General features: G+C 38.3%; 1 protein-coding gene across 8 annotated transcripts in view; it reads left to right on the top strand.

Moving 5' to 3' along the window:
* LOC137648908 (protein tramtrack, alpha isoform-like) overlaps positions 1–25,154 on the top strand; it is a 92,572-nt gene that overhangs the window by 29,703 nt on the left and 37,715 nt on the right. For 6 of the 8 annotated variants that reach the window (XM_068382089.1, XM_068382082.1, XM_068382083.1 and 3 more), the window contains exons 5-12: positions 13,065–13,126; positions 13,439–13,508; positions 14,710–14,946; positions 17,790–17,917; positions 18,585–18,795; positions 20,537–20,652; positions 23,627–23,698; positions 24,579–24,758. In XM_068382089.1, coding sequence (XP_068238190.1) covers positions 13,065–13,126; positions 13,439–13,508; positions 14,710–14,946; positions 17,790–17,917; positions 18,585–18,795; positions 20,537–20,652; positions 23,627–23,698; positions 24,579–24,758 — 1,076 coding nt within the window. The remainder of the gene's footprint in view (positions 1–13,064; positions 13,127–13,438; positions 13,509–14,709; positions 14,947–17,789; positions 17,918–18,584; positions 18,796–20,536; positions 20,653–23,626; positions 23,699–24,578; positions 24,759–25,154) is intronic. The other 2 variants (XM_068382088.1, XM_068382087.1) reach the window with 2 other exon arrangements.

Below are 25,154 nucleotides of genomic sequence, written 5' to 3'. Positions count from 1 at the left end.
AGAAAGGTCTATTACTTTCTTCTGAGGTCTAGCAACTACTGTTGACGGTATCTCACAGCATTGGATACGTTCAGTTCGCGCACAAGGCGCGCTTGAGATGTCATAGGGACTCTCCCAGGTCGCTCACAGGACTGCGGTTGATGTGCCCTCCCGGCCTTCGCCCATGCTTGAGTTGGCGCACTCGCTACCCCGCGAGTGTAGATTTGGTCTGAGCTAAAAGAGGTCTATTTCATCTGTGTTTAGCGTTTACGATTATCGGGGGGAGAAAATTTTCTCCTAAAGAGTCTAAGGACTACCATAGATCAAAGAAATGGTTTTCCGATTAGTGTCAGAAGGCATAGTTCTCCTATACTTAGTAACGCTTCCTCGCAGAGATATGCTCGTGTTACGAGAAGCGTTAGAGCGGGTGCTTATAGCAGTCTGGTCTCTCTCTTACGGCAGACGTCATGCAGACACAGACGCAAGTTCTGGTCTCTCCCTCACGCAGTCCCAGACGCTGACACCAGTCTGGTCATATGTTGGATGCTAACAGTCAAAGTTGATCCTTTCAACCAGTTGTCCCATTTTCGCGGTCTGCGGGACGCGTGACTATCACTCATGCGGACGCATCCTACACGTGGACAACTCTCGGCAATCAGTTCCGTCTTTCCGTCAATGACCGGACGCGATGCAGTCGCCTCCACGCAGTACGCTGTAGATTTACAACAAGCGGGGCACGCACAGCGCTGTACCCACACGACAAGGTGGACGCATACAGCACGCTGACACCTTACGGAAATGCAACCACATGGGACATTATGGTCGCATGCTAGACGCATACAGTCAAGTCTTTTTCTCACAGCAGTTTAACCAGACTATTGTCTCTCCTTCGCGTCTCTCTGGCCTCGCAGCTAACGCTCCCTCTTGTCAAGCTTTGGCTTTAAGTTTGTTGAACACTCGCTGATTACACACGAATCAGGTCTTAACCTCACAGCATGAGGTTCACGTGGTTGACGCTTCTTTTCAACAAGCCTAGCTTTAATATCGGTTTCTTGCGACCGATATGGACGAGTTTTGGGAGGCGGTTCTAGATCCCGATTCTCTCTCACGACATGTTGAGTGTAGGCAGCATGCTGGAACCGTTCTGGACTCATGCTGGGAGCATGTCTTTAGTCCTTTTCCCTGTGTCAGGATCATGAACGTTTTATGTTAAACCATCAAGCTTTAGGTCTAGCTGCCTCCAGTATTTCGGAAAACCCCTAAGATCTAGAGGGTTGTTCGAAGGAGACAGCTGAGGCTTTCGCTTGTACAAAGCACATTTGCCTCAAGGTTTTCCAACCCAATTAGAGTGCTTTATGGAGTGGTGTAGAGCTAGAGCCGGCTCATCATTAGGTAACTCTAACACAAGTGGCCTATTTTTTCTTAGACCTTAGAAGAAAACACATTTTCTTCCCTCCTCGACCATCAAAGGGTACAGGAGTATGCGGGCATCTGTCTTCAGACGCAGAAGATTGGATCAATCAAATAGAGACTTTATAGATCATCTCAGATCAATTGAGAGGACTTGGAGGCATCAGCAAGATGCTCCAGCCTGAAATTTAGGGTTCGTTTCTGGAGCTTCGCGGTAGTGACAGATCCGACCCTTTACACTTGGTTTCTTTTTAAGGCCTAACTTTGGAGACTTTCTGAGTAAGTCTACTATAGTTGAGAGTCAGTGAAGTTCACTCTTTTAGCAAGAACACGGACTTCACATTGGTTAAGCCATAGGTACCTTGCAACCTGGATTTTTGGTCATTAATAAACATCTTTCTCATCCATAGCCTAAATCTTTTGGGATCACTATTCTCTCAAATTTGGTTTGTGATGGGCTGAGAAGAGTTTTTTGCCCGATTTAAACGAAGTTTATTGGGAGAAGAACAAAGAAGTTAAGTGTCTATTCATAACTCGTAGGTGCATGGTCAAGAAGCCTGCACTATCCATGTCTAAACATTCTGTCATCTCGTATAGACTTTGATTACAAAGGTTCTTCCACACGGTTGGGTGACAGATCATAAGGTGTTGAAAGAGTAAAGACTCAAGAAGTTAGAGCTGTAGAAACTTCTGTAATTTTTAATCTAAACTGTTCTCTGCAAGCATCGCGTATACAGTCTTGTGAAGGGGAAATCCTGTATTCGCCTTGCATTACTTTTACAGTGTCCAGTCTCTTTGAAGACGTCTACGTTTTGGGATCACTTGCAACAACGAGTGCAGTAGTAGGTGAAACATTCTCCACTACATTTCCCTAAATTCCTAGTACCCCTGTTCTTCTCTTGGAACTGTTATACAGTGAACCCTCGTTTATCGCGGTAGATAGGTTCCAGACGCGGCCGCGATAGGTGAAAATCCGCGAAGTAGTGACACTATTTATTCAACATGTATATTCAGACTTTTAAAACCTTCCCTTGTACGTAGTACTGTTAACAAACTACCCTTTAATGTACAGAACACTTAATGCATGTACTACAGTACCCTAAACTAAAACAGGCACAAATATTAAAGGTGATTTTATATCATGCATTTCCTAAACATGCTAAAAAGCACGATAAAAAAATGGCAACCAATGTTTTGTTTACATTTATCTCTGATCCTAATGAAGAAACAAACTGGAGGTAGAGCTTTGCTTATTACCCAGACATATTTCCCATACTTTTCCCTTAGAACTACATCACATCTTCCTACTTTAGATATATATATATATATATATATATATATATATATATATATATATATATATATATATATGTGTGTGTGTGTATATATATATATTTATATGTATACACATATACATACCTACATATATACATAAATACATGCATACATATATATATATATATATATATATATATATATATATATATATATATATATATATTACTATATATATGGGTTATGGAAAAAATCCGCGAAGTGGTGAATCCGCGATGGTCGAACCGCGAAGTAGCGAGGGTTCACTGTATATATTTTTATGATTGTACGTGAAGATTGGTCGGCAATCTTCCGCAATCTTTGACCTAGTCAGGTGGTCATTTTGTTCCTAGAGAGTGCCCGGAACAAGGGTATTAGTTGAGGTCCTGTCATGTTATAGGTGGTTGTACCGTTTGCCAGCTCCTAGAGATCATCAGCCCTGAGTGGATCACTGGATCTCCTAAGGATAGCAGACAAAATGAGGCAGAGCATTGCTGTCAGCTTCCTTATCAGGTTAGAACCATTTAAGTTGTTTATGTAACTCTTAAGTGAATTAACAATTATGCAGCTGTCTCCGACCCGCCACCAATGGGTGTCAATCAGCCATTATATAACCAGCGGGTAATTTTTATATTTAAAAATTATATTTTCATAAAATAAATTTTTGAATATACTTACCCGCTGGTTATATAAGTTTTAGACCCACCCTCCTCCCCTCTAGAGACCATGGGGCATGGAAAATCTGAATTGGTTGAGTATAGTTCTACCTGTGGTACCGCGAGGGCGCTGGGGTACACCTGCCTTATATGCGCTAAGCTGTGCAAGAGATTTTGAATTTTCTGCCGAGGGCGTCGGGGACTAAAGCCATTATATAACCAGCGGGTAAGTATATTCAAAAATTTATTTTATTATGAAAATATCATTTCTTCTCGATCGCAGAGTGCGAGTCATTACTTTGATATTTCCCTCTTGACGCCCACTTGACTTGTTTAATACTCAGGTCTCAGCACCTGAGAATTCTCTGAAGTAGAGCAGATCCTTCAAGTTACCATCTTTAGTGCTGTCTCACCAAAGAAAATTCCATACTGACTCAAAGGCTCACTTGAGCCCTCTGCCTACTGACCCTGATGTTAGTAACTTGGTACCCAGTGTACCAAGTGATGTATTAGTCAACCTCCCCTCCATTTTCTTATGATCTGAGATGTAGAATATTGAGATGGCAGCTGTGTCTGCCATCCAGGTCTGCTCCTGGCTCGATCACTGGTCAGGTGCAGTGTGTCACTTTGCGTTGATAGAGAACATGAAGAGTGAAGAATTTGTAAAGCAGTTTAAAGAGCTTTCAAGATTATGTGCAAAGGCCTTACAATTTCTTCTCCACCAGAGAGTTTCTCTGTGTGGTAACTGTATTCTTAAGAGGCGTGATGCTGTTTTGGCTAGATGCACAAATCAATTGGCCCCCAGGGATGCTCTTTGCTTGAGGAACTCTGTTTGACTTCCCCACTGTTCCTGCCTCCTGAAGAGGCAACTTCTATCTAGAAGGTAAACCGGTATTCCTTCATGAAAAGAACTGCTGCCCCAAGGATGCCTGGCCCTCAACAGCCTCAGAGAAACTCACCTTTTAAACAGCTAGCTCAACAAAGATTCTTACTACCTCCTACGGACTCTCAGCAGCCTAGGAGACAATACAACCAACCCAGCTTTGGCCAACGAGGACATCTCTTCGGTCGTAGGGGTTGAGGCCGTAGAGGCTCTTGCGAGGAAGCACAATTCCTCCAGCTCACTCCAAGTGGGGGATGCTTACAAAGTCATTGGTAGAGGTGGCAGTTATTTATGGCCGATCCCTGAAAAGTGGGAGTTCTACGTTCAGGCTATCAAGTCCTGTTTGTAGATTGCTTGCTCCCATTAGCTGTGACTATGACAGTTCAGCCATTCTGTATAAAAGGCTCGGTAAAGGACCACCTCCTTCCACAGGCAGTGTGCAAGATGTTGGCCCAAGGGGCCGTAGATGGAGTCTAGACGAATCCCCAAGCTTCCTCGGCAACCTCCTCTTAGTAGAGAGCTGTCATAGACTTATCCCATCTAAATCTGTTTGTTCTTTAAACAAAGTTCAGAATGGATCCTCCTGCCACCTTTCTTCAGGCCATCTGGAAGAAAGGCTTTCTGCTGAAATATACGTACTTTCAGGTCCCCGTCCATCCGGAATCAAGAAAGTAGCCAAGGATTCCTTTCAGAGACAAGGTCTACCACTTCGCGGTGCTATGATTCGGTCTCTCAATAGCAATAAAGGTTTTTACCAGGATCTGCTTTGGTCTCAGCTGTGGCTCATGCCATGGACATCAGGCTCATACGGTATCTAGATGACTGACTTTTAATGAAGTCGAGCGCTTTGCTTGCTTAACAAGGAGACCTCTACCTAGACTTCTGCAAGGAGTTTGGGTTCCAGCTTGTCCAGTCTTGTCCCCCAGCAACATATTAGTTACCTAGGCATGGAAATCGACTTCCCAAACCAGAGCATTTCCATCTGCCAGTAGTGTGATGAGATTCAGGCAAGTGGCAGAACCTTTTTTCATGAGGGAACCACTTCCAACTCGGTCACCTAACATCAGTGAAGAAACTGGTTCCCTTCGGGAGGCAACATTATTGCTCGTTGCAGGGGGTTCTTAAGGGCCAGTGGTCACAGTTATCCGACCCTCTTACAGTCTTAGTTAAGGTGCCCCAGAATGTGGTGACATATCAAGAGTGGTGGCTGAGAAAGGTGAACCTACTAATGGGGACACCCCTACAGGTTCCTTTTTATCATTACAAATTAAGCTAATAACCCTAGTTGGAAAAGCAAGATGCTATAAACCCAAGGGCTCCAACAAAGAAAAATAGCCTATTGATGAAAGGATACAAGGAAATAAGATAATCTACAAGTAAAGAATGAACGATCAAAATAAAATATTTCAAGAAAATTAACAATTTTGAATTACATCGTTCACATAAATTATAAAAACTTAAAAAGAAAAACAAGAAGAGAAGTAAGACAGAACAGTGTGCCCGAGTGTACCCCTAAGTAAGAGAACTCTAATCCAAGACAGGGGAAGGCCATGGTACAAAGAATATGGCACTATCCAAGGCCATAGAACAATGGTTTCATTTTGGAGTGTCCTAGAAGAGCTGCTTACCATAGTTTGTCTCTCTTCTACACTTACCTAGATGAAAGTAGCCACATTGCAGTAGTTAACCCCTTGAGCAAAGAAGTATTTGGTAATCTGTGTTGTCAAGTGTATGTGGACAGAAGAGAATGTGGCAAGAATAGGCCAGACTATTCTGTGTATTTGTAGGAAAAGACAAATGAGCCGTAACTAGAGAGAGAGAGATCCAATGTAGTACTGTCTGGCCAATCAAATGACCCAATAACTCTAGCAGTAGCATCCAAATGAGTGGCTGTTCTCCAATGCCTTATACCATGTGTGGGACGCTCACCTTTAAAGGGAGCAAATTTCAGGCCTGTAGTCATAGGACAAAACCTTTTATGGTAACTACTTTGAAATGAAGGCGGCGTATTGTATATTGCACTACTACACATCTTGGAGAGACCCTCAAAGGTCACTGGTGTTGATGAGCACCAACTCCACGGTAGTGATCTAAGTCTCCTAACAAAGAGGCTTGTTATCCCACCTCCTATGTCAGCTAGTGGTGAGAAATCCATCATTGGGCACAGACCGATGTAGTATCTCAGCGAGATTATTCCCGGGAAGAGGAACGTCATTGCGGACAATCTGAGTCAACCAGGGACGACAGTTGGTTCCAAATAGTCCTTGCTTCCTCGCGTGGCAAAGTGTCTTGTGACTTTGTTGGAGACAGTAGACATGTTCAGCACTCGCCTGAACACCAAACTCCTGGTGTATTGCTCTTCTGCAGTAATGGAAGACGCCTTTCAGTACTCATGGGACGAGCTGGAATTTACGCCTTTCCTCCATTGTCTGATTTGTAAGATCCTTGACGGGATACGTGCCTCCCGATAAGTTAGAGTAATAATACATACATATACCAAAGGCACTTCCCCCAATTTTGGGGGGTAGCCGACATCAACAAGAAACAAAACAAAAAAGGGAACCTCTACTTTCTACGTTCCTCCAGCCTAACCAGGGACTCAGCTGAGTTCAGCTGGTACTGCTAGGGTGCCACAGCCCAACCTCCCACATTTCCACCACAGATGAAGCTTCATACTGCTGAGTCCCCTACTGCTGCTACCTCCGCGGTCATCTAAGGCACCGGAGGAAGCAGCAGGGCCTACCGGAACTGCGTCACAATCGCTCGCCATTCATTCCTATTTCTAGCACGCTCTCTTGCCTCTCTCACATCTATCCTCCTATCACCCAGAGCTTTCTTCACACCATCCATCCACCCAAACCTTGGCCTTCCTCTTGTACTTCTCCCATCAACTCTTGCATTCATCACCTTCTTTAGCAGACAGCCATTTTCCATTCTCTCAACATGGCCAAACCACCTCAACATATTCATATCCACTCTAGCCACTAACTCATTTCTTACACCCGTTCTCAACCTCACCACTTCGTTCCTAACCCTATCTACTCGAGATACACCAGCCATAATCATCAGACACTTCATCTCAAACACATTCAATTTCTGTCTCTCCATCACTTCCATTCCCCACAACTCCGATCCATACATCACAGTTGGTACAATCACTTTCTCATATAGAACTCTTTACATTCATGCCCAACCCTCTATTTTTTACTACTCCCTTAACTGCCCCCAACACTTTGCAACCTTCATTGACTCTCTGACGTACATCTGCTTCCACTCCTCCATTTGCTGCAACAACAGACCCCAAGTACTTAAACTGATCCACCTCCTCAAGTAACTCTCCATTCAACATGACATTCAACCTTGCACCACCTTCCCTTCTCGTACATCTCATAACCTTACTCTTACCCACATTAACTCTCAACTTCCTTCTCTCACACACCCTTCCAAATTCTGTCACTAGTCGGTCAAGCTTCTCTTCTGTGTCTGCTACCAGTACAGTATCATCCGCAAACAACAACTGATTTACCTCCCATTCATGATCATTCTCGCCTACCAGTTTTAATCCTCGTCCAAGCACTCGAGCATTCACCCCTCTCACCACTCCATCAACATACAAGTTAAACAACCACGGCGACATCACACATCCCTGTCTCAGCCCCACTCTCACCGGAAACCAATCGCTCACTTCATTTCCTATTCTAACACATGCTTTACTACCTTTGTAGAAACTTTTCACTGCTTGCAACAACCTTCCACCAACTCCATATAACCTCATCACATTCCACATTGCTTCCCTATCAACTCTATCATATGCTTTCTCCAGATCCATAAATGCAACATACACCTCCTTACCTTTTGCTAAATATTTCTCGCATATCTGCCTAACTGTAAAAATCTGATTCATACAACCCCTACCTCTTCTAAAACCACCCTGTACTTCCAAGATTGCATTCTCTGTTTTATCCTTAATCCTATTAATCAGTACTCTACCATACACTTTTCCAACTACACTCAACAAACTAATACCTCTTGAATTACAACACTCATGCACATCTCCCTTACCCTTATATAGTGGTACAATACATGCACAGACCCAATCTACTGGTACCATTGACAACACAAAACACATTAAACAATCTCACCAACCATTCAAGTACAGTCACACCCCCTTCCTTCAACATCTCAGCTTTCACACCATCCATACCAGATACTTTTCCTACTCTCGTTTCATCTAGTGCTCTCCTCACTTCCTCTATTGTAATCTCTCTCTCATTCTTATCTCCCATCACTGGCACCTCAACACCTGGAACAGCAATTATATCTGCCTCCCTATCATCCTCAACATTCAGCAAACTTTCAAAATATTCCGCCCACCTTTTCCTTGCCTCCTCTCCTTTTAACAACCTTCCATTTCCATCTTTCACTGTCTCTTCAATTCTTGCGCCGGCCTTCCTTACTCTCTTCACTTCTTTCCAAAACTTCTTCTTATTCTCTTCATATGACTGACCCAGTCCCTGACCCCACCTCAGGTCAGCTGCCCTCTTTGCCTCACGTACCTTGCGCTTTACTTCCCCCTTTTTCTCTCTATATTTTTCATACTTCTCTATACTATTACTCTGCAGCCATTCTTCAAAAGCCCTCTTTTTCTTTTACTAATAATAGTAACCCCAAAGTGGCTACAGGTGAAGTGGTATTCTGACCTACTAGATCTTCTCATGGAAATTTCATGAGAACTTCCAGAATGGCCAAACCTGCTGTGTCAACCACGAGTAAGAAACTTCCACGAGGCTGTCCACTGCCTGTCTCTTCACAGCTGGAGACTATCCTGCATCTCCTGAAAGAAAGGCATTTCAGGACTAATTGCGAAACAACTTTGTGGATACTTTGAAGTCGGTCGCAGTTGTCTACCAGACCAAGTGGTCAACTTTCCCTTGTAGGTGGGATATTGCTCCACTCAAAGCCACTGTTCCCCCTAATTGCTGACTTGTTAGTGTTCTTTTCAGTTACTACGATAAAAGACTACCGCTCGGCTTTGAGCAAAGTTTTTAATCTAAAGGGACTTGATTTCTCTTTATGGAAACTATCTGCTCCCATCTGAAGTTTGGACCAGACATGCGATCCTTGGGAACTTAAGCCTCCTTCTTAGGTCCCTTAACCCCTTTGCTATGTTATACGTCAAAAACATGCCAGGTGATGCAGAAGTGACGTTCAGATACCTCATTTACAAATGTAAACCATATTGAGATTAAAATTATTTTAATAACTCGTATATCCTATCTTACGAAAGAGTATAGTACTCGGGAAATTTCACTTTCTCCTCTCCCTGATATCAGCCCCACCTCCTACTTTCCTCAGCTAACAAACGAAGTCTTTGCGATTCTAGCCTTTATATCTAATTGTGTAAGAGGTATTTTAGTCTGTTTTTGGTTAGTACAGTGGTACTTCTACATGCGAATTTAATCCGTTCCAGAACCAACTTCGGATGTAGAAAATGTTCGGATGTAGAAACGAATTTTCCCATAAGAATACATTGAAATAGGATTAATCCGTGGTTGAACCCAAAAACCTATGATAACTTCTTAATAAACTACTACACATAATTTTCCCATGAGAATAATGCACACTAAATTAGATAATAGACATGTAAATAAGAAGAATTGGCAAAAAATGATAAATAAGAAACGGGTTTTTAGCGTCACTTTACCTTAGAAACTCCAGCGCAGGTGTTGTTAGTCTTGCTACGCAGAGAGGAGATGGACGGGCGGCGAGGAGGTAGAGAGGTTAACTATGATAAACGTACACTACCGTAACTTATTATAACTTACACTAAGTGAACTTTAACATAAGTTAGCTTATTTTTTTTTTTTATATTTTATATTTTTTTTTTTACATATTCTTTTTTTCTTTTTGATGATTACGTAATTTTAATCACTTTCACTCTCTACACTTAAAATTGACTGAATTTCTTTCGCTAAACTCTTTTCCGTTTTCTTTGTTTCACTTTCTTCCGCTTCACTCTTTGCCGTTTTCTTCGAATCACTTACATCCTCTTCATCACGAGTTCGCTTCGCAGTTTTTTTAAAGAAATTATCGATAGATAATTGCTTGGTACGGCTTTTCAGAATGTTTCGAAAGTGAGTTAAGCAAACATCATCGAACTGCGAAACTACACGACAAACCTGCAATTTCTTTGGATGGTATTTGTCGATGAAGTCGACCACGTCTTGATATTTTCCTAACACCTCTTTTATATGCGCCGAACCTAACACATGTTCTACCTCCTCGCTCCCTTCCTCGTCACCACTCATGTGCTCAGACATAGCATGAAGTTCCTCGAGCTCATCCGTGGTAAGTTCGTCGTGATGTGGCGACGAGTTCCGTAACGTCATCTGCGTCTACCTCCAGACCCATGGACTTGCCAAGGGAGACAATTTCCTCTACGGCTTCCGCTGCACCGACCACGGGATCAGGTTCGGGGTCAAAACCCTCGAAATCTCGGGGAGAAACTGCATCAGGCCACAGCTTCTTCCATGCAGAATTGAGGGTCGGTCGAGTTAATCCCACCCAAGCCTGATCTATGATCTTCAAGCAGTGCACGATGTTGAAGTGGCCCCTCCAAAATTCACGCAAAGTTAAGTTGGTGCTTTGCGTGACATTAAAGCACTGCTTAAATAAGTGCTTGGTGTACAGCTTCTTAAAATTAGAGATGACTTGCTGGTCCATGGGCTGGAGGATAGAGGTGGTATTCGGTGGAAGATACAGCACCTTTATGAACTTAAATTCATCGAAAATTTCATCTTCAAGTCCGGGGGGGTGAGCGGGTGCATTATCAAGGCATAGCAGGCACTTTAAAGGCAATTTCTGTTCATGAAGATACTTCTTCACAGAAGGGCCGAAAACTTGGTTAACCCATTGCACAAAGAATTGCCTAGTGACCCAGGCCTTCGAGTTGGATCGCCAGAAAACATGAAGCTGATCCTTATCGACGTCGTGTGCCTTAAAGGCCCTAGGGTTCTCTGAATGGTAAACCAGTAAGGGCTTGACTTTAAAGTCCCCACTAGGTGGCACATAGGGCAAGAGTCAACCGATCCTTCATTGGCTTATGCCCAGGCAATTTCTTCTCTTCGGCGGTGATGTAGGTTCGACTCGGCATCTTCTTCCAAAACAGCCCGGTTTCATCACAATTAAACACTTGCTGTTCTACGTAGCCTTCTTCCTGCACGATCTTTTCGAAGTTCTTGACAAAGTCAGCTGCAGCCTTTGTGTCCGCACCAGCAGCCTCTCCGTGGCGAACAACTGAATGAATCCCGGACCGTTTCTTAAATTTCTCGAACCAGCCACGAGATGCCTTGAAATCATCTGAGGAAGGCTCGGTTGAACTCTCCCCAACATCACCCCCAGAGCTGTCCTCCTTCAAGTCCGTAAAGATGGCGTGCGCCTTCTCGCAGATGACGGTCTCGGATATGGTGTCGCCAATGATCTCTCTGTCCTTGATCCACACTAGCAGAAGTCGTTCCATCTCTTCTATGATAGGGCTACGGTGTTTTGAAATTATGGTGATCCCCTTAGAAGGTTTCACTGCTTTAATAGCTTCCTTCTGTTTAAGGATTGTAGAGATCGTCGACATATTACGGCCATACTGTTTAGCAAGTTCACTCACGCGGACGCCACGCTCAGTTTTTTCAATAATTTCCTGCTTAACGTTTAAAGAAAGCATTTCCTTCTTCCTTTTCTCACCACTACCACTGGCAAAACTAAGCCTTTTAGGACCCATATTTTACGTAAATTACCGTTAAAGGATGCACGTAAAAAATCACGATTAAAACTGAGTTAATAGCAGAACGCACAGAGCACAACCGCAAGAAGCCGACGAGCACAGAGGACTGACCCAAGCCGCGCTAATTGAGGGTCCCTCCGAGGTCGAAGTGCTGCCTTCTATCGGCGGAAATAAAAAACACTTCAGGCGCTATGAGCACCGACTACGCGTACGAGTATTGTTTACTTCGGGTGTCGAAAAAAACATTCGGGTGTAGAGTAGGAACGTGTTCGAATTGTACTTCGCGTGTAGAAAAATTCGGATACAACCATACAACCGTACGACGAAAATTGCTTACTTCGTGTGTTGAAATAAAATTCGGGTGTAGAGTCAAAAATTTGCTCGAATTTTACTTCAGATGTTGGAAAATTCAGATGTAGATACGTTCGTGTGTAGAGGTTCCACTGTATATAACATTACCCCACACTAGACAATGGCGATGCAATGTAGCTCTTCAAACACGAGGCGTTCTCCGCCTCTGTCCAAAACGTATTACCTGTAATGCAAGTTGTTGTTAACAGTAGTTTTCCAGCTTATGGTAAGGAAAACTTTGAGGGAAATATAGACATGCTCTATTAGTGTCACAGAAATGACATCTTTAAATGCGATGTTCTCATGGGCAATCTTTAAAAAAAATTAATTTTCTCTTCCCTTCTACTGAAAGCTAGGTCTTGAAGCACAGGTATATTGAATATTTGTTAAGTATTATAATAATTAATTGTGTGTATTTCCCAATCTGTAAGCTGAATTGGGTTCCTCCATAGAGAGTCTTCTATTCCTAAAATGTTGAGGCTTTAAAAGATCTCCCCAACTTTGTCCTCCTTACTGAACCTCGGTATGTATTAAAGAAAGGGACCCGAGAGGGAATGGAATAAAAGTCAATGAAATTCCAAAGATATGCCTTTCAGTTTGTTATTTCACTTCAAGGCAATGTACTAGTGTAGTATGTAGATAGAAACTACAGTTACCTTCCTATATTTTAGTAATTGGTGGCTTTGTCTTGCAGGCAAGGTTATGGTTGAACAAGAACAACTCGCTGCATTCCTTAGATTAGGCCGTGCTCTCCAGGTGAGTGAGATTTTTATTATTATTAATTCCTTTACAGTACCTTACCATCCTTAAATGAACCATTATGTTTTTCTGTAATTCAACTTGGGTTGATTTTTTTATCATCGGAATAAGTTTAGGATTTTCTCTTGTGTGGAGTTTCATAAACCAGTCCTCTATTGTTTTTTTGTGACAAGTCAACATTAGTGCTTGTATTAATTGAATAGAATAATGTTCCATTACTTTTCACAACTGTTGTCACTTAAGAAGGTATATCTGGGCCTAAGTTCTCACGCTTTCCAACTATATAGGATTTTATTTTTTCCTTTGCAGGTGAGAGGAATCTTAGATATTGCAGCACAATGTGAGGAAGCTGGTCTCACAACAGCTGAGGAAACGAAATGTGAGTTTTAATTGCATATGACATTTTTTGAGTTTTTTTGAAATATGTTCATAGTTTGAGTTTCCAGATGCTGGTAATATTTTTCATTTATTAAGGTTTATGTAACATAGTATTGTGTAGGTGTTTTTATTTGCTAAGTTCAGGAAATAAAGAATATGGAAGTGTTAACTGATAGTATGGAATTATTAGCTTATTTGTGGCAAAGTCTAATAGTCCGTTTGCGTCAATAGGCATAGGAGCAGGTGGTAATGATTTGTGTTTTAGTGACCATATCTGTAACTCACGTGGCAACTTATAAATGAGTATCTTTTAAAAAGTTTAAAAAATAAACATCTACTAAAGAATGACGAAAATACATTTGGGAGTAAATATTAAAAAAATGCTTAACATCGTTGTGTGATAAGTTTAGATGGAGAGGAATGTTGATGCTCATAAGCACTTCGGTATGAGATTTTCTATTATTATGCGATCATGGTTTGCCCTTTTTTTGAAAAAATTGTGTTGCAGTGGTACCTCGGTGTACGATTTTAATTCGTTCTTGTGTTGAGCTCACAACCTAAAATGCCTGTATCCTAAAATTATTATTCCTATCAGAAAGTAAATTCACTTTTGTTGAAGAAAATTTTAATAGTAATTATTAAACTAACCCCTAACAGTGGAAATGAATGCTTATTAATTTCATGTTATTATTGTTAAAGTTATAGCCCCTAACATTAGATGTAAGTACAAATTAATAATTCACAATAAAGAAATATTTGGTAACTAGCACTTTACTTTTGAACTGCTTGGAGGGAGAATCTAGTAAAATATCGGGAGTTCTCTCTCGAACAATTTCACTATCATTAACAGACTGTAATTTTCTTCTCTGGACACTTCGTTGTCTTTTTTTTACGTGCTTCCGTTCAACTTTTGCGTAGGGACCTATCTAGGGTGGTGGTTGTTCACTAATGCGGAACAAAATAGGTAAAATTCACAGGAACAAAGCATGGGTGGTGTAGGACTTGTCAACAGAAAATGTCCATACTAAGAAAAATTATGCTTGCAGACCATTGCAATGCTCCCTAATTTGTATGCTCGTATCCCAATTTGCCCATATATAAAGTTTCCTGAGGTACTGCTGCATTACCAGCAAATATGACCCATTATCCCAGCTTACAATTAAAATCCCAATGACTTTTAAGTTTCCATTTTTTATTTCCAGTCTCGAAAAGTACTGTTAGTGACAAGGCCTTGTACATTTCAGCCAATGCCCAGTACAGCACTACAGTACAGCAGCCACCAAAAACAGCCCCACAGACGCCGGCTGCCAAAGCGGTACAGCAGAGTGGAGCCACTGCTGCCGAAACAAAGAAATATGCTTTCCTATTAGACAAAGGCTCTACGAATCAAACCAAAAAACCTGGTCCACAGTTTCGAAAAGTAATGCCCAACATAATAGGTGAGGTAGCTGATTCTCTGAACGTTGAATTGTCATTTTCTCAACTGCAGTAATTTGTTTCGTCCGCAGATATTACCAGAAATGCCCCATGGGAACGCTGGTTGTAACAGTATACTTCACCTGGTGTGCTGTAAACATCACTGAAGGGATTTTGGCGATGCCCTTCGACTGTCTTCTACACTCGCTTATCATTCTTTTTTTCCTGCAGTCTTTCCTTCTGCTATCCCTCCTTTTTTGGTTTATATATATATATATATATATATATATATATGTATATATATATATATATATATATATATATATATATATATATATATATATATATATCTTCAAGTTTCATCTCTATATCTGTACATACATACATATACCAAGGCACTTCCCCCAATTTTGGGGGGTAGCCGACATCAACAAATGAAACAAAACAAAAAAGAGGACCTCTACTCTCTACGTTCCTCCCAACCTAACAAGGGACTCAACCGAGTTCAGCTGGTACTGCTAGGGTGCCACAGCCCACCCTCCCACATTATTCACCACAGATGAAGCTTCATAATGCTGAATCCCCTACTGCTGCTACCTCCGCGGTCATTTAAGGCATCGGAGGAAGCAGCAGGGCCTACCGGAACTGTCACAATCGCTCGCCATTCATTCCTATTTCTAGCATACACTCTTACCTCTCTCACATCTATCCTCCTATCACCCAGAGCTTCCTTCACTCCATCCATCCACCCAAACCTTGGCCTTCCTCTTGTACTTCTCCCATCTATATCTGTAACTTATTTAATTAATTTCTGATGTTTTTAATGCCCAACCCTTCTTTACTTCTCCACTCCACTTTCTTGATTTGATACTGAATAATTCAGTGGTTCCAGTATCAATTTGTCAGACCAAAATGGGGGCCCTAAACAAGAAAGTGGCTCCTTGATATAACCTTGCTAGATGCCTCTGGCTTGACAGATTGTGTTATTTAAACTGCTTCTTACTGACCTGTTTGGTATAATTTCCTGTTAATGATTTCATTTTCACTGGGTTAGATGGGTAGATAGAAATAAGCATGAGGAGCCACTGAAATTCTTGTGGAAACTTTTTTCTTCTTCTTCTTGTGCATTCAATATGTAAAGTACAGTACAGTATGTTGGGTATATTCATGTTTTCTCTTGTATATTTAAGTTATAGTATCTTACTTTCATACAGTATACGTATACTGGTGTATCTTATTCAAGTACTATCTTCAGGTTAGAATAAGAAAATGCAATATGATACAGAGATGTATTTTTGTTTTCATACTCTTGATTTCAAAATCCTATTTAATCATCTATGACTTACGGGCATTGTTGCTGTCATCAATGCACATTATAATGTTCTTAATTCTTATATTGTTTATTGCTTGTATGCATTTGTAATTCTAGCATTTCTACCATATCAATGTTTAAATTCAAAATTGCACTGTTTATTATTCCGCCCTTCTTTATTATATGAATATACGTTTCCATTTATTTTTAGGCTAAAAATCTCATTTATATGTATCTATGTGTATATGTGTATGTATATGTACATGTATGTATATGTAGGCATATGTATATACTTGTGTATATGTATGTGTACATTTAGTTTATCTATATCAATATTTACTTTTTATAAATTTTTTTTTTTAATTGATATTATTTTATTTGTATTATTGCCCGAAGAGCTCTGCTCCACATGGGCTTGGACCGAGTCTTTTTTTTTTTTTAAATATTTTGTATGTAAATATATTTTTGTCCAATAAACATTATTATTATTATAATTATTATTATTATTGAAAGTCAGTATGTAATCTTGATTGGAGGAGCAGAACTCTATGCCTGGTTATTCTATTTTTATACATTTATGAATACTTATATTTATTTTACAGTTTTTCTATTTTTATACATTTATGAATACTTATATTTATTTTACAGTTTTTCTATTTTTATACATTTATGAATACTTATATTTATTTTACAGTTTTTCTATTTTTATACATTTATGAATACTTATATTTATTTTACATTTTTTCTATTTTTATACATTTATGAATACTTATATTTGTTTATTTTACATTTTTTCTATTTTTATACATTTATGAATACTTATATTTGTTTTACATTTTTTCTATTCTTATACATTTATGAATACTTATATTTGTTTATTTTACATTTTTTCTATTTTTATACATTTATGAGTACTACTTATATTTGTTTATGAATACTTATATTTGTTTATTTAAATTTTTTTCTATTTTTATACATTTATGATTACTTATATTTGTTTATTTTACATTTTTTTCTATTTTTATACATTTATGAATACTTATATTTGTTTATTTTACATTTTTTCTATTTTTATACATTTATGAATACTTATATTTGTTTATTTTACATTTTTTCTATTTTTATACATTTATGAATACTTGTTTATTTTAAATTTTTTCTATTTTTATACATTTATGAATACTTATATTTGTTTATTTTAAATTTTTTCTATTTTTATACATTTATGAATACTACTTATATTTGTTTATTTAAATTTTTTTTCTATTTTTAAACATTTATGAATACTTATATTTGTTCAAATTTTTTTCTATATTTATACATTTATGAATACTTATATTTGTTTATTTTACATTTTTTTTTATTTTTATACATTAATGAATACTTATATTTGTTTATTTTACATTTTTTCTATTTTTATTCATTTATGAATACTTATATTTTATTTTACATTTTCTCAAACTATTTTGCTTTGAATTGAAACTTTAGATTTTACTTGTCATTTAGTGTGTTTCGTATCCATTCGTGAACGTAATTTTAATGCTGCGGTTTCAGGGACTGTAGACCAACAAGGGAACATGGCTAAAGTACAAGGACTTGGTGCACAACAGGTGGCGCAACAACAAACAACACATCATGCGCAAACCGTACAACAGGCACAACCTACGCAGACAGTACAGCAAGTACGTACTCTCGGACTAATTTACGTACTTTACTTTTACTTTGATGGCTGCTTTTCCGTTCCCATACAGTAGGGGAACCCCACTCACTACAGGACCTCCTCTGTCGTTTTACCTTGTTCGTTCAGAGTATTTAAAGTTTCATATCGCGTATTGTTCATTCACTGTTAAATCGTCACTGTCAAAAGACACATGAAATAAGAAAGTCTTCAGTTTCCTCTTGTGAAAGCCTTGTCTTCAATCATTCGAATGTTTCGTGGAAGCTTACTGTATAGTCCTGGGCCCACATATTTAAAGGCTCTTGAGCCTAAAGTAGACATAAACCTAGGTTCCAACAGTTTGAAGCCATATTTATCTAATTGGACCACTTTTTCAAGTGGAAGGGAACAAGTCTAGATTCTTTACGTAGCAATAGTTAATCGGGTGTTCTTTGTGACACGTGTGTTGACATTTTGTCCTTTTAATTTTACTTCTATGCTGGAAAGGGGTAAATTTTTTTTTAATAACCGTAATATTATTGTGATGTAATGGGTAAATATACTGCATGTAATACCGTTTAAAGTTATAAGGGAATATATTTTGTTCAGATAACCTTTAGCATAATGATAGGTAACAGTAAATGTTTTTTGCAATGTAGATTGTAATCCCTCTCGTCACCACCGACTCCTAGGTCGTACAGCAAGGACAGGTCGTTCAGCGTCAACAGGTTCAGCAGGCAACGGAGGAAACGGTAGGCGACGATCAGTCCCAACAACAACAGCAGCAAGAAGCAGCCCCTACAACCCTGGAAGAATTGCAACAAGCCCTTTCTTCAGGACAAGCTATATTGCAGACAGCGGACAATGGCTCAGAGCAGACGTTACAGATGGTTGAGGGACAGTGTGAGTTCAAAATCGTACATCATTGTATTATTATTATTAGCTAAGCTACAACCCTAGTTGGAAAATCAAGATGCTGTAAGCCTAAGGGCTCCAATGGGGAAAAGTAGCCCAGTGAGGAAAGGAAATAAGGAAATAAACGATGAGAATTGATTAATAATTATTAAAATATTTTAAAAATAGTAAGAGCATCAACAGCATAACTAAAAGAATGTTTGGAAGATTGAAAGACGTGCACGTGTTTAGGGGTATGGCTTACGGTATGTCTGATCATTTTTTGGTGGAAGGAAAATTAGTTGTAGCAAAAGAGTGGGGGAATAGAGTAGGTGGATGTAAAAGGTAGCTAGTGAGGGTTGAAGAGTTGATAAAACCGGGGGTAAAAAGTGAATATCAGGAAAGGTTGAAAATGACATATGACGAAGTGAAAGTAAGAGAAACTGGCAATTTAGAGGAGTGTAAGTTAGTAAAAGAAAATATTGTTGCGATTGCAAGCGATGTGTGTAGCAAGAAGTTTGTTGGAGGCAGCATGAGAAAGGGCAGTGAATGGTGGAATGAAGGAGTGAAGGTAAAAGTGGAAGAGAAAAAGAGGGCTTGTGAAGAATGGCTGCAGAGTAATAGTGTAGAGAAGTATGAAAGATATAGAGAGAAAAATGTAGAAGTAAAGCGCAAGGTAAGCTACAACCCTAGTTGGAAAAGCAAGATGCTGTAAGCCCAGGGGCTCCAAGGGGGAAAAGTAGCCCAGTGAGGAAAGGAAATAAGGAAATAAATATGAGAATTTATTAATAATTATTAGAATATTTTAAAAACAGTAACAGCATCAAAACATATTTCATATATAAACTTTAAAAAGACTTATATCAGCCTGTTTAACATAAAAGAAATTTGCTGCAAGGTTGAACTTTTAAAGTTCTAGTTTTGATTGTATGTTGTGTGGAACCTTCAGTTTAGTGACAACTTCAGTTGTCTTTGTCTTCGGACTGTGACAATGAGTGTACTGCTATAGGCGATGGCTTTGTTTCACTTTGGCATGCGTTTTATAATAAAGCTAATTTATCTGTTAACATAATGAAAATAGTTATTAGATTATGGCAACTTACTTAATTTTATCAAGCTGACCTCAAGAGAGCACAAAAAGTTCTTAGGAATTTTATTTTGTAATCTACAGTTCAAAAAAAAAAAAAATTGTATGCCTTCCATTACAGGTAGAGTAAGTTATATACTTAATAATATTTGGTTTAACCTGACAATTCAAGTACAGGATTTTTTTTTTTTGTTGCACAGATAATAAGAGTAAAAGATAATGTGTTAGCCATAGTAAGGGTTTTCTAAAATGTCTAGTTGGGAAGTTGATATTACACTACTAATTTGGAGTTCCGTATCTTAAGGGTTGTTTGTACGTACAGTTTACTAGAAAGTAATTGAGCGCCAGATTTAATAATGTAACCCGTGGTAAAGGAGTCTTTTTATGAGCCAGTAATGAATTTCAGAGGCCTGGACTTTAAGAACCAACTTTTTAGACTAGTTGAAAATTATTTACCTAATGTATATTACTCATAGTTAATAACACTGCACTCACTCAACGTTGTCAGCAATTAATATATAAGTCTGTGGGAGGATGAAACATGGTTCCTCTTCCCAAATAGTTTTTGTATTTTTAATAACAACATAAATTTTGAGGAGCAATTTGAGAAGCCCTATATTTTTGCCTTGATTTACTAACTCAGTATTTTTATTCTTTTCACAGGTGTAGTAACAGGCACAGGCCAGACATACGTCGTAGTACAGGAAGGAGACAACATCAGTTTTGTACCTGCAGAAATGGTGCAGGGTGACCTTGGCCCTGAAGTGAATGGTGGACAGGTGAGTGGGTCTGTCGGGAAAGGGTTGTCGACCTCGATGCATAATTCTATGACACATCTTCAGAATGCCCGAAACATTTTGCTCAAGTGCCGTTTCCTTCATGGCAGGGTTGTTTTCACGTAGAAAATCTACAAGTAGTGTAGCTGGGGTGCTTAGAAAACTATACCTTAGGTTTATGATGTTCAGATAACTGCGCTAGTTAATATCCTTCCATTCGTGTCTTGTTCTGCTCTTTTGTATCTTGTCCTTGCGAAAGTTTTAGTTGTTTTTAGAATAAACATCAAACAGAAGGTCACCAGCGAGTTAAGTGGATTATTGGAAATAAATTTGTTTCAGTTTTAGGAAAAACTTTGATGAAACAATTTAATTTGAGACAGGTAGTAATTTAGTCACTTTCCATAATGAAAGATTCATAGGAATAGCCGTTTTGTCTTTTGACAGGGATCCATTATTTATTAATGTATGACTCTTGATTTACAACTTTGTGATGCTGTTTTGAGATCATATTAGAACTGGGAGAAGTGTCGTTTTCCCCGGAAATGTTTGGCTTCATGATTGAGTTTTTCAATTGTATCTAAAATTTAGAAAAAAATTTGAATAAAATTTTCTTTGGTGAAGGTTTGTGCCTTAAAACTTCAGGCAAATATTGCCATCACAATTGGGCATTGGTTTTTATGAAAGTTTATTGTATGATCTAACCAAGTTAAGATGGGATTTGTAGTCTTAGAAACAACCATTTTTTATCATTTATATTGTGATATCTTTTTATTGGTTTTGATAAAATCGTTAGATACTAAACTTCAGGTTGTTGTATGGTTGGGAAGGTACTCATTACATATCTTGTTCTGTTTGCATGTTATCGTTAATCTGGTCTCCTTTTATTACTTTTTTTTTTTTTTTTTTTTTTTTTTTTTTTTTTTTTTTTTTTTTTTTTGAGACAATGGAATACAGACCGTCCTCAACTTACAAACGAGCGGAGAGACAAACGCAAATCAAACTGAAAGTAATAAAGATAAGATGAAGAAATGCTGTAATGAAACCATTTTGTATTTTATAATACAGTAAGCAAAATGACTTTTGTAATAACTTATTAACCCTTTTTCCCCCAAAGGACGTACTGGTACGTTTCATAAAACCCATCCCTTTACCCCCATGGACGTACCGGTACGTCCTTGCAAAAAAATGCTATAATTTTTTTTTTCTTCATATTTTTGATAATTTTTTTGAGAAACTTCAGGCATTTTTCAAGAGATTGTGACCAACCTGACCTCTCTATGACAAAAATTAAGGCTGTTAGAGCAATTTAAAAAAATATATTCTGCAAAATGTGCTGGGAAATAAAATAACCCCCTGGGGGTTAAGGGTTGGAAATTTCCAAAGAGCCTGGGGGTAAAAGGGTTAAGAAATAAATGAAGTTCCCTATCACTGGTATGATAGGGAACTTCATTTATTTCTGAATTTTTTGATTGTCGATATACCCAACAATTATTGGTAGAACACTCGGATGTGTATAGAAGATGGTATTGTATGACACTCCTGAGTATACCATGTGGAATAATGTCAAAATCTAAAATATATCCAGCAGGCATAGTGATCAAAATATGGACTTGTCTCTTTTATGCTTGAAAACTTTAGATATTTTTCTGCGTGTTGATGACAGTCACAAGAACAAAGTTTGAGAGTACACTCAGGCACACTGTTCTATCTTGTTTCTCTTCCTCTTGTTTTGTTAAAGTTTTTATGGTTTATATAGGAAATATTTATTTTAATGTTATTCTTAAAATATTTTATTTTTCCTTATTTCCTTTCCTCACTGGGCTATTTTCCCTGTTGGGGACTGAGCTTTTCCATCTAGGGTTGTAGCTTAGCATTTAATAATGATGATAACAACAGATAACTTGAATAAAACACTATGCCATGTCTTTTGATATTGGTTATTAAAAAATCTACAATTATACAGTATACGCTGTATATTAAGAAATGCAGAAACTTTCGCTCCAGCATTTTGTAAATATACAACGTATATAGTTGTGGTTCTTTAATACCCAAATAGATTTAGATATTAGAGCTGCAGGTTTGTATGTTTCAATGGGGGGTTTTTTAAGGAAATTGATAGATGTACAGTATATTAGGGTATTTAGAAGAATGAAAAATATTGATTGGAAATTTGATGATTTAAATAGGTATGACTTAGAAGAGAGATTTGAATCTATCATATATTTATATGTATGTTTTATGGAAGAGTATACAGTGCTGTGGAATGATCTTCCTAATCGGGTAGTTGAATCAGTAGAACTTCAAGAGTTCAAAGTTGGAGCAAATGTTTTTATGTTGAACAGGCTGACATGAGTCTTTTTATATTCTCATCATTTGTTTATTTCCTTATTTCCTTTCCTCACTGGGCTATTTTACCCTATTGGAGCCCTTGGGCTTATAGCATCTTGCTTTTCTAACTAGGGTTGTAGCTTGGCTATTAATAATAATAGTAATAATATTATAAATACTATATAGATTAAATGAGAGAGTATCAACAGGCACAGTTTTGCAACCGAGTTAAATGTGCGGTCATTCTAACTGGTTGCGGTAGTGAGTTATGTGCCTTTTTATTTTAAATCTTAGCTGAAGCTCTATAGAAGTAAGGTATTTTATATTGTATGATTAATATAGTAACCTAATTTATTTACCTTTTGCCATGATGATTTATCCTTTTAATATTTTTGTAACGCATGTCTAAGTCTCTCAATCCCTGAAGCTGAATTTTGTATGTGTTCTCTTAATCTTGGTGCATTATGGTCAAAATTAGTTTTTGAGATCACGGTCTTTCATATTGGCTTTAGTTATAATTTATCTTTTTTTTTTTTTTTTGTATCTTCTGTGCAATCTCAGTAGGTTCCTTATTTTTTTCAATCGGTTGCAATTTTTATTTTTCTTGTGACTTTATTTTATCCCCTATTTATTTATTGTTATTAAACAGGTGGTTGAAGGATTGGATCCTGTGGAACAACAGCTGGCACAGATGGAAGGCCAAGTTCTTTCTCATAACCAGGTTAGTGGTGTGGCAGATCATCGGGCGTGTTCTGATACTGTTGATTTGGGATGACGTGATTTCAAAAGGTTCCTTTTTTTTCATGTGAGGATTTTGATTTTTTTTTTTTTTTTTTTTCATTATTTGCTTTTGAAGTCCTGGTCTGTGTCAGCCACTGCTGCTCCTTTCATGATGTGATGGACGTTGAACTGAAGTGTTCATTTCCTTTATTGAATGCATATTATTATTTATATTCCCCCCAAAAAATGGCAGTTTCATAATTATCACATTTTTTTTTTCAACCAGACTTATATTGTGCTTGTATTGAAAGCTAGGTATATTGTATTTTTTTTTTGTCATAAATCTATAGATCAGAATAGTGTGTAACAATAACTTTAAGCTTAATTCACTCTTGTTGCAAAATTTCAATTAAACATTGCAAAAACTAAATAATTAAACTATGATAATGAAAAATCTGCTTTTTTAGGGAATCATTCTAACAGATAGATGTGGGTTTGTATGTTAAACCTTTTGTTTTTTAAAACTTTTTTTTTTTCTTGATCTGATCATGAGATTTTCATCCATTACTTAAATAAACTTGTCCTTTTTCAACTCTAAGTAACCTCGTATCCTTTTTAGGTTCTGCTAGTGAGGACATGCATATTATATTCCTTATTTTTTTAGAACGTCCATCTTAGGAACTTGATTCTTTTATTTGTATTAGGATTTGGCGAGAGCCACCCTGCTCATGTAGGAACGGCATTCGTTGGTTAATGTAGTTATTTTATTACCAAAATTCCTATATTCTAATGACACTACATTAAGGATTACATATTTTTTGTTAGGGATATGCAACACTGTACCTAGTGATAAGAATTTAATAAACTTGATAATTACCCAGGTAATTGAAGGCTCGGGTCAGCAACAAACGACAGGCAACACCGGCCAGGCAGGAAGTGGAACTAATACTGGTGGAGATTCTGGTTCCCTAGACACCATGAGTGTGGTAGAATCCCTGGTGAAGCTGGGCGAGAAGCAGCCAACTGAAAATGAAAATGGTTCAGGCGAGGAGGCCACAGAGGTATGTCGTTTATTCCTTTCAAGTTTCCATCAATTACTGTTTTTTTTTTTTTAATTTAATCAGTTAATGCTTGTTGATTTTTTCCTATTGAATTGAAACAAAATTTTCAATATTAATCTTACCCGATGATCATGTAGCTGTCAACTCTGTTGCCCGACAGAAATCTACGGTCGGGATACGCCAGCGATCGCTATACAGGTGGGGGTGTACACAACAGCGCCATCTGTGAGTAGGTACTCAAGTACTTCTTGTCAACAAGAACTCAATTTTTCCTCTGTCGTGCCACCGGCAAGACCTACTAATACGCCGTCCCTAACTGGATTTGTTTTCACAACTTTTTGGTGAAGTACACTATTCCAGTTTTGAGCTTTCGCTATGCAGGGGTTTTATCTTCAT

The sequence above is a fragment of the Palaemon carinicauda genome, chromosome 10 (assembly GCF_036898095.1).
Source record: "Palaemon carinicauda isolate YSFRI2023 chromosome 10, ASM3689809v2, whole genome shotgun sequence".
Taxonomy (NCBI): domain Eukaryota; kingdom Metazoa; phylum Arthropoda; class Malacostraca; order Decapoda; family Palaemonidae; genus Palaemon; species Palaemon carinicauda.
The sequence above is the reverse complement of the archived record's forward strand: the minus strand, read 5'-3'. Positions and strand labels throughout refer to the sequence as shown.